Raw genomic sequence first — 9209 nt, forward strand, 5'->3', positions numbered from 1 at the left:
AAATTTTAAAATAATTTGCGGCATCGACTCCTCAACCTAATCCTCCTTGTATAATTCTTAAAACATGGTAATCACAGAATTCTTCGAGTCCTGTTTTCTACAAAATGTGGTGTGCCTTTTGTGCTTTCAAATTTGTCCGGAAATATTAAGAGTTTCCCTCAGGTTTCAATCCAGAAAACTGAAACCAAAGGAATTGACTCTTTGCCACAAACTCTGATTTTCTAATCCCAATATCTTTGGAACCCAATGTCGTAAACCTTTGATATTTCAAACTTATATTTTTTGATCTAACAAAAGTCATAGCTTGAGATTTCAAAGGTTTACAACGTCGAAATCAAAAGATATAGGGATTAGAAAATCAAAGTTTGTTGCAAAGAGTCAATTCCTTTGTAAGATCTTAACGAAATCCGTCATTTCTCCGGTAAATTGGAAAGCACAACCTAGGCAGGTCAAAATATGGAGATGCCAGGACTAGGGGTATTTTGTGATAATAAGTTTTAAAAAATTACTTTTTTGGGACACTCTGTACCTGGGGTTTTTATTTAGAAATGAATCAATCAAATATTACAATTTTAATTTTTAATACTGGGATTGTTAGACTTTTTAAAGCAGTAAATATTAAATAGTAAATTTAGATAAAAGTTTATAAAATCTGAGAAATTTGTTGTAAAAATTTTACAGAAAATTCAATATGTTTGCCTCAGTGTTTCAGCGGATTTTTAGCATTTTTGAAGACAATCACATGTTACGCTTAAACAGTAACAGTAACAACATTGAACGGTTACATTTCATCGTATAAATATTAATTACGAAAAAATACTTTGATTGAAAATTGATGAACAAAAAAAAAGCCAAGACTATGATTCCTAATTTACCAGATCAATAATAATTTTTATAAATAATTTTACACTTTTTAACAGTTGTTGATCATAAATATAGTTCTAATCATATGCATGATATAATGATGATAATATGTGTAAAATAATCAATTATCAAATTCCAAATTTTGTGCCGGTTTGAAACCAGAACGTGAAATAATGGTTGAATTGAACGAAAAAAGATTAATATATTCTGATATATTCTGAAACGAGGGGAAATTCTAAACTTTGTTTGCAGAAGATTAAATTGAATCTTAACTTTGTTGAGAAAAAAGAAAACTGATTTTTTTCTCCTCTGTGTAAAAAGAACAACATCAAAAATGAATATTTCTTTTTTAAAGATTATTTTTCGTCTTTCTTAGTTTGGATAAAATGTCAGTTTAGTGAATTGGGGTGAAAGATTAATATTAATAAACTTTATCCAACACTTTTACAGATTGGATATCAACCTAAATCCATTCAATAAAATGGGGGAAAATAAATCATTTTATGTATTTCTTCTGCCAAAATAGATTTATTAACTTTTTTTGAATAAAATCTTGAATTCAGAATAAAATGGCAGGAAATGGTGTTGGGAAATAGGGCGCGAAGCAATCACTTTAAAATTGTTAAAATATGAAATTTTTACACATTTTACTCATGATGAACATTAAACAATATCACAACGCTTAATTAAATTCAATTTTGTTCCCAAGAAACATGACAGTAGCTAGAGGACTTGAAACATGACAGTAGCTAGAGGACTTGAAACATGACAGTAGCTAGAGGACTTGAAACATGACAGTAGCTAGAGGACTTGAAACATGACAGTAGCTAGAGGACTTGAAAGTCGTTCTAGAACTTAAAATTTATTTGAGACATTCAGTCGTCAACCTACTTTCACATTTATGATTCTTGAAACAATAAACAAACAAAAAATTCTCCTAGATCTAGCATTTTCAAAATGTGGTCTGGTTTTTTTGTGCATTCAATATTACCGGAGATATTAAGAGTTCATAGATTAAAACCAAAATTGTTTAAAATATGAACAAAATTCTAAATATTGAAAGCACATTGACTGCACATTTGGGAAATGCCAAGATTAGAGGTATTTTGTGATTATTAATTCTAAAATTAGGTTTATGAATAAACACCGCAAACTAATTTCTAATATGATTGGGACCTTCAATTCGTCTTGCTAGTGTCATGTTTCGTGGGACACACTGTACCTTTGAACCTCAATTCAAATCTTAAAATCTTCTTTAAAACTATTTTCAATTTGAATTTAGAACTAGAAAATTTCTATAAATTCTTTAACTTTTGTCTGGATAATTTTGGAAAGTTTTATTCCGTTATTTAAATTTCTCGTAGATAAATCTTGTGGTTCTCCGTTCTTATTCAGACTGAAAAACATGTATATTGTATACATAGTGCATACATAAACATTGTTGTAATTTGACCCAAAAACAAGTATTCTAATAAAACAAGAAATTATTTCAGATATTTGTAAAAATATTTTGTTAATGTTTAAAATACAGATATTCCACATGACTATTAAGTGCGTCCCAAATTGTTAAAATGAAACTTCTTTGTCTTTGCCACACGCTCTGATTTTTAATATTTACATCTTTGCCACACGCTCTGATTTTTAATATTTACATCTTTGCCACACGCTCTGATTTTTAATATTTACATCTTTGCAACCAAATGTCTTAGACCTTAGAAGTTTCAAAACTATGAATTATGTGGGATAATTTAGACTATGTTTGAATTATTAAAGGTTTACACCATCAGGTTACAAAAATATAGGGATTAGAAAATTTAAGTTTGTGCCTTAATTACTCAAATCCTTTCTGATGTAATATTAGTTAAGTTATGTTGATTATCGTAGTTTTCAAGCGTTTCGTGCACGCTTACTGAAGATATCCTTGCCACTTTTGATATGAGTCCCAAAAGAGAAATTAAAAACGCGTCTTCACAGAAATTTAAATTATATCAAATCGAAGAGCAATAAATACGGAAACGAAATTAAGATTTTGGCCTTCACTATCCACGGGCAGCCGTAGTACATTTGAATTTCAACCTTTCCGGTCCCAGTTTGTACTGTACCTAGCTCTATGGATAGGACTAGCTGGTGCAACAAGGTTGACGCGGTCAGAATTTATGCTTCATATAGGCTGAATTCAATTTTACTAAAGAAGCAGAGGTGCGTGTGTATCATCTTTCTTCTTTTTTCTTCTAATTTTTAAATTATTTTTTGGTTTCCTCGAAAGTAACTTTAGGGTGGGCTTCCTTATTCTCCCGAACCAGGTTCACAATATTCATGAAGAGAGATACAAAAGCTCTTCTGATCTCTGCACTGCACAAGCAGTAGATATAAAAGTTCAAAGCAAAGTTGAGAAGCTCTAGATTGTTGGCAACTGCGCGGAAAATCTGAAATCCACTGTTACTCTGCAGTTTGGCGGTAAAAATGATCGAGAGTATTGCCGCGGGTGTTGTGCAGCAGACAAACAGCACAACAATCGAGATTAGAACAATGACCAGCATGCGCTCCTCTGGACTTTGCAGCGATCGTCTTCGTGTCGAGGTTCGGCTGCTCTTGGTCCTCGCAACAGGGGCTTTGATCTCCGTAACCTTGTCCAAGAGATGGCCGTCGTGAGATATGCTGATTCTGCTGAGGTGTGTAGCGGAGCTGATGACGTTAGACGGGCTGGGGGAGGAGGGAGGAGTTCCAATCCTTGAACTCCGAGCTCCAGTATATCCTTTCAGACGCTGTCTCTTCTTAGCAAGCTGTTGGAACTTGTAGATGATCATTGAGTTTAGGATTGCGAGGGTGATGATGGGTCCGAACCGGAGAATGGTTTCACTGACAAGAGTGTACACTTGCATGATGACAGCAATCCGATCATTCTCAACAGAGATCCAATACTGGCAGGTGTCGTTCTCCAGCTTATAGTCCTCCTTGCAGACCACCTCCTGCTGGAAGCAGAGCGGGATGTTTAGGAGCAAACCGCCAAAGAATGAAGAGAAGATTGAGATTCTAGCGTTCTTGTGTGTGTGAATCCTCTGGAACTGGGTTGGTTTATAGATGGAGATATATCGGTTTACTGTCATACAGATGATGATATAAACCGAGCTGGCCATGAAGGTGTTAATTATCGGCAGTTTAAGATGCGCCTGGTAGAAGGCAGTGGAGTAGTATCCGTCCTCCAACCCTACAGAGATATCGTATAAACCAGGTAGAGCGGAGAGTAGAACGCAAAGGTTAGATACGGCCAGCCCTAGCAGGTATACATACATCACACCCTTCAGGTTGGGTCGGGTTAATACTACAAGGTTCAGCAGGTTTCCGATCAAACCGACTCCGACAATGAAGTTAGCTATCACGGAGTAAGCAACTACTTTAATCGTTCCAAGGGTGTTAGAGTAGGACTCCGGGGGGCTTTTGAAGATCCTGGTGAGGTTGTTAATGGATTCCTCCTCCTGGTTCACGAAATCTATCTGATCTCCGGACTGTACCTGGAGAACCAGGGTTAACCCCAGGATGATCAAACTCCTTCTCATGTTGCTGATGAATCAAGGTTGTATTTGAGAACTGGAATTCCATTCATCCTGAAATAAAACAGAAATTGATTTACGAACTAATCTGAACTCAGTTTCTGGAAATAACGAGTAACAAAGGTTAATACAATAAACCAAATCATTTTTATTCTTTCTAAGAATCATAATTTTCTTAAAAGCCCACTTTGATATTTTTACAATAACGAATTTCTAAATATTAACTCTCTTATGGTTCACATAAGCTTATGCACTATGATCTATCAAGAAGGGGCTTATTCATTTGATGGATGTAATGTTCCGTTATACCTTTTATAGTCTATATGTGTACTTGCTCTGCTATTGCTCTGCTCCTTAAAAGGCGGACCGGAGTTATCAAAGTAAAAATATCAGAAATAAAAGTATTTTTTTTGTATGATTCTGAGAAAATAAGCTTATTTCATATTTTTGTGGATTAGGTATTTTTAAACTCTGTCTGCACAATGAACCATTGCATTGGTACAACTTGAATTTCTGAGAAATCTATTGTAATGCGGGCTTTGCTTAAACTTTTATTGTTTGGAAGAAAGGAATTGAGAAAGGGTTTCTGTGTATTCTGATAACCCTTGAGAAAACAAAAGGATATTAGCGAAGGAGGTTTACTGAGGGGAATGTAAGTAACATTATCTTGTATTCTATTCCTCCTGCATAGTTAGCTGGATAAATATTGAAGTAAAGTAGCTCAAGTAGCAGATTAAATACAGATACAGTATACATAGTTAGCTAGATAAATATTGAAGTAAAGTAGCTCAAGTAGCAGATTCAATACAGATACAGTATACAGAGTTAGCTAGATAAATATTGAAGTAAAGTAGCTCAAGTAGCAGATTCAATACAAATACAGTATACATAGTTAGCTGGATAAATATTGAAGTAAAGTAGCTCAAGTAGCAGATTCAATACAGATACAGTATACAGAGTTAGCTAGATAAATATTGAAGTAAAGTAGCTCAAGTAGCAGATCCAATACAGATACATTATACATAGTTAGCTAGATAAATATTGAAGTAAAGTAGCTCAAGAAGCAGATTCATATACTGATTCAGCATACTTAGTTAGCTAGTTAAGTAGCAGATTCAATACAGATACAGATTATTTCCTATATATTTTTTAAAAAATATTTTGTATACAGAAGTTTCAGATGATTTATAATAGATATTGAGCTTATGCGACAAATTCCAATTCCTATTGCCTATATCTTGGCAACCTGATTTGTGATCGTGAAGCTTAGATATTTCAAACTTAATTCTCTGATCTTACAGAAATTCGCAAAGATGGAAGGATTCGAAAATCATATTTTGTGACAAAAATTCAATTCATTTATAGAATTTAAAACAAAACCCAGCGTTTAAAATCTCAATTTATTTTTAGACTTTTACCAAACCAGGGTTTACACTGAAATCTGCATTAAAGCTCCGAGAGCTCCCGCCAGTTCTAAACAATCCAATACCTTTTCCCCTTTTAAAATATTTGTGATAAAGTTCACAGCCTCAAATTCCTTGGGTATTAGAACATCATCAAAACTGCATTTTCGATGAATTTCAAACTGTTTTAAAATTCTTTGTTAAAACTCCACTTTCTATAAAATTCTTTGAATTCATCAATGAATTCCTCAAAGCTTAAATTAGCATTTAGTTTCATTTTAAAGGAAATGAGAAAAGATATTTCATTAAAAAAGATTTCAGATACCTCGATATATACTTTTGTTTTCATTATTACAGGGTGTCCCACATCATATTAGACCGAGAACGGATCTAAATTACGATCTTTGGGACTAATTAGAAAATTTAATTTAACATAAGGGTTATATAAGAATTTTCTTGCGGAAAATGATAAGTTTTTCGAGTATTAAGGGTTTATTTTGGTGTTAAAGATTGGAGATAATCTGATATGATATGGGACGCTCTGTATATCATTGAAAACTAAAAACAATACAAATTATAAAAGTTCAAATTGAAAAAAAACCCTGACTGCACAAAAAAACTTCCCTCTATCATGCCCAACCAAAAAAATTAGCCAAGACTGGTGAGTTGTTTCAAAGTTTAATCAGAACAAACTAAATAGTAATTATGTGTCTACGTAAAATTTTATAATGATATTTTTGGACTTCCTTGCCGAACTAATTTTTTGATAAGTAAGATTGATAAAAACTTTATAATTGATGAAACCTTTTATAAGAATTGATCAGTAAAGTATCAAACATCTTCATTGGAACCAAGGTCGAGCTAGTTCAAATTATTTATCTTAAAAACTCAAATAAAATTGTGTCTCTCTTTAGATAAAATACGGTATTCATAAAAATATTTAATTGAAAATAAAAAAACCTGAAAAAAAATTAATAACCAGTGCATAGCACAAGAAAATAATCGCTAATGAAAAAAATGGAAAAAATTTTAATTACCAGTGAATAACGCAAGAAAATAATCGCTAATAAAAAAACCCGAAAATATGTTAATTACCAGTGCATAACACAAGAAAATAATCGCTAATAAAAAAACGGAAAAAATGTTAATTACCAGTGCATAACACAAGAAAATAATCGCTAATAAAAAACCGAAAAATGTTAATTACCAGTGCATAACACAAGAAAATAATCGCTAATAAAAAAACGGAAAAAATGTTAATTACCAGTGCATAACACAAGAAAATAATCGCTAATAAAAAAAACGGAAAAAATATTAATTACCAGTGCATAACGCAAGAAAATAATCGCTAATGAAAAATAACGAAATATATATTCTAAACTTTGAAAAGTAATTGCAGAGGAACTAAATCTTTGCCAGAAACTTTCAAAACTTGTTGACTTTAAGATGAAGGTATATAGAAACTTGTGGACTTTACGATGAAGGTATATAGAAACTTGTTGACTTTACGATAAAGGGATATAAAAACTTGTTGACTTTACGATGAAGGTATATAGAAAATTTTGAGATAAATTCCATTGACGCCGTTAAAAATCTAGATTATTAACAAATAGTAACTTTATTAACGAAGGGGAAAAACCATTAACTGAAGTTAAATCATTAATTAACAAAGAACAGCTTTTTGACAATGCCACCAGTTCTGTTAATTAAACAAACCGTTAACAAACTCGCGGTTTTAAAACAAAATAAACACAGAAAAAAATGTTTGTATGGATCTAATCAATATTGTTGTTAAAAAATAATAAAAAAAACTTACATTAAAAGATGCGGGCACAGTATCTGGGTCAGACAGGAGTTTCATACTTGATACAGGATAGGTTCAGGTTTATCTTAATACAGGATAGGTTCAGGTTTATCTTGATACAGGATTTCAGGTTTATCTAGAATCTGGAGTTCAGGTTTATCTAGAACCTGGAGTTCAGGTTTATCGGACCTAGAGTTCAGGTTTATCTAGGACCTGAGGTTCAGGTTTATCTAGAACCTTCAGTTCAGGTTTACCTTGAACCTGGAGCTCAGGTTTATCTGGAACCTGGAGTCAGGTTTATCTGGAACTTTGAGTTCAGGTTTATCTTGAACCTGGAGTTCAGGTTTATCTAGAACCTGAAGTTCAGGTTTATCTAGAACCTAAAGTTCAGGTTTATCTTGAACCTGGAATCCTTTAAGAACCTAGAACATGGAGTTCAGGTTTATCCTGAAACTGGAGTGAGGTTTATCTAGAATCTGGAGTTCAGGTTTATCTAGAATCTGGATTCAGGTTTATCAAGAATCTGGAGTTCAGGTTTAGCTAGAACCTGGAGTCAGGTTTATCTTGAACCAGGAGATCTATAGAACTTCAGGGTTTTCTAAAGATCAGATTGTCTTGCGATTCATAACTTTCTATTGTGTTTGCTACTGCAAGAGTAAAGTAGTATTAACTGTGTATCCTTCACTGTACTTACTCCAGGTTCACTGTTTTACTGAGCTCAGATTTCTGTCCCGGTTCTTTCTCAATTATCTCGTAGCATAGATTCAGAGATCTTAGATTTAGCTGTAGTCAGGATAGAATGTCTTAAATCTAGGAGAACTGTAAAGAAACAACCTTCAGCCTTTTCTATTCTTAGAGAGGCGGGAAAGTGTTAGTTTGAGATGGCAGTAAAAATATGATTATTTGGCAGCAGGCTGAAACACTGGTAGACACGTGTGCAAGGTAAATTGTTCTGATAAAGGTAAATTTAGATTTAGGCAGTTGACGTTTTTCAAGTTGTAAATATTATACAGGCACTCACGATGTACACCCAGAGACAATTTTTCCTAAAAATAAATAAATATTAGATTAGGATTTTTAAAAGAAACTTATCTGAGAACTTTTCGGTTAGATACTCATAATCCCATTTTCTCGATATCCAATATGGACACTTTTAATTTTAGGATCAATGCTTTACGCTGCGGGATATCGAATAAAGATTAATTTAATCTGGAGATTAACAAAAGATAGAGATCAAACATTGATCTCAATATCCAAAATACAAGAGATCTCAGCTCAGAATATCTCAATTTCAAATTTCCTAATCACTGTATTTCTGATATTTCAAATTTGATTGTAACTGTTCCCAAATATTTCATGGCTATTTATTTATTTTTACAATTACTGAGATTTAGGTAAATTAGTATAAAAACCAATTGAAAAATTATCAAGACGACATTTTAAAATTTCTTTCTTTTCTCCGAAGTTCTGAGTTAAACTGTAATTCGAACTTGTTGCGAGTGTTCATGTATTCGAACTTGTTGCGAGTGTTCATGTATTCGAACTTGTTGCGAGTGTTCATGTATTTCTTTTTTAAATTCATTTATG

General features: G+C 32.9%; 1 protein-coding gene across 1 annotated transcript; it reads right to left on the reverse strand.

The window, feature by feature from the left end:
- Positions 1 to 3044: 3044 nt before the first annotated feature.
- LOC111706577 (probable G-protein coupled receptor B0563.6) lies at positions 3045 to 8660 on the reverse strand. The gene is made up of 2 exons (XM_023479488.1): positions 7635 to 8660; positions 3045 to 4469 (listed from the first exon to the last, which is right to left on the reverse strand). The coding sequence occupies exon 2, from the start codon at positions 4419 to 4421 to the stop codon at positions 3108 to 3110; it is 1314 nt and encodes a 437-aa protein (XP_023335256.1). The 5' UTR covers positions 4422 to 4469; positions 7635 to 8660; the 3' UTR covers positions 3045 to 3107.
- Positions 8661 to 9209: the final 549 nt, after the last annotated feature.

The sequence above is a fragment of the Eurytemora carolleeae genome, unplaced genomic scaffold, assembly GCF_000591075.1.
Source record: "Eurytemora carolleeae unplaced genomic scaffold, Eaff_2.0 scaffold70, whole genome shotgun sequence".
NCBI lineage: Eukaryota > Metazoa > Arthropoda > Copepoda > Calanoida > Temoridae > Eurytemora > Eurytemora carolleeae.

Excerpts from the sequence above, each read along its gene's own strand:
- LOC111706577 (XM_023479488.1), bottom strand. The coding sequence starts at position 4,421 with ATGAGAAGGAGTTTGATCATCCTGGGGTTAACCCTGGTTCTCCAGGTA.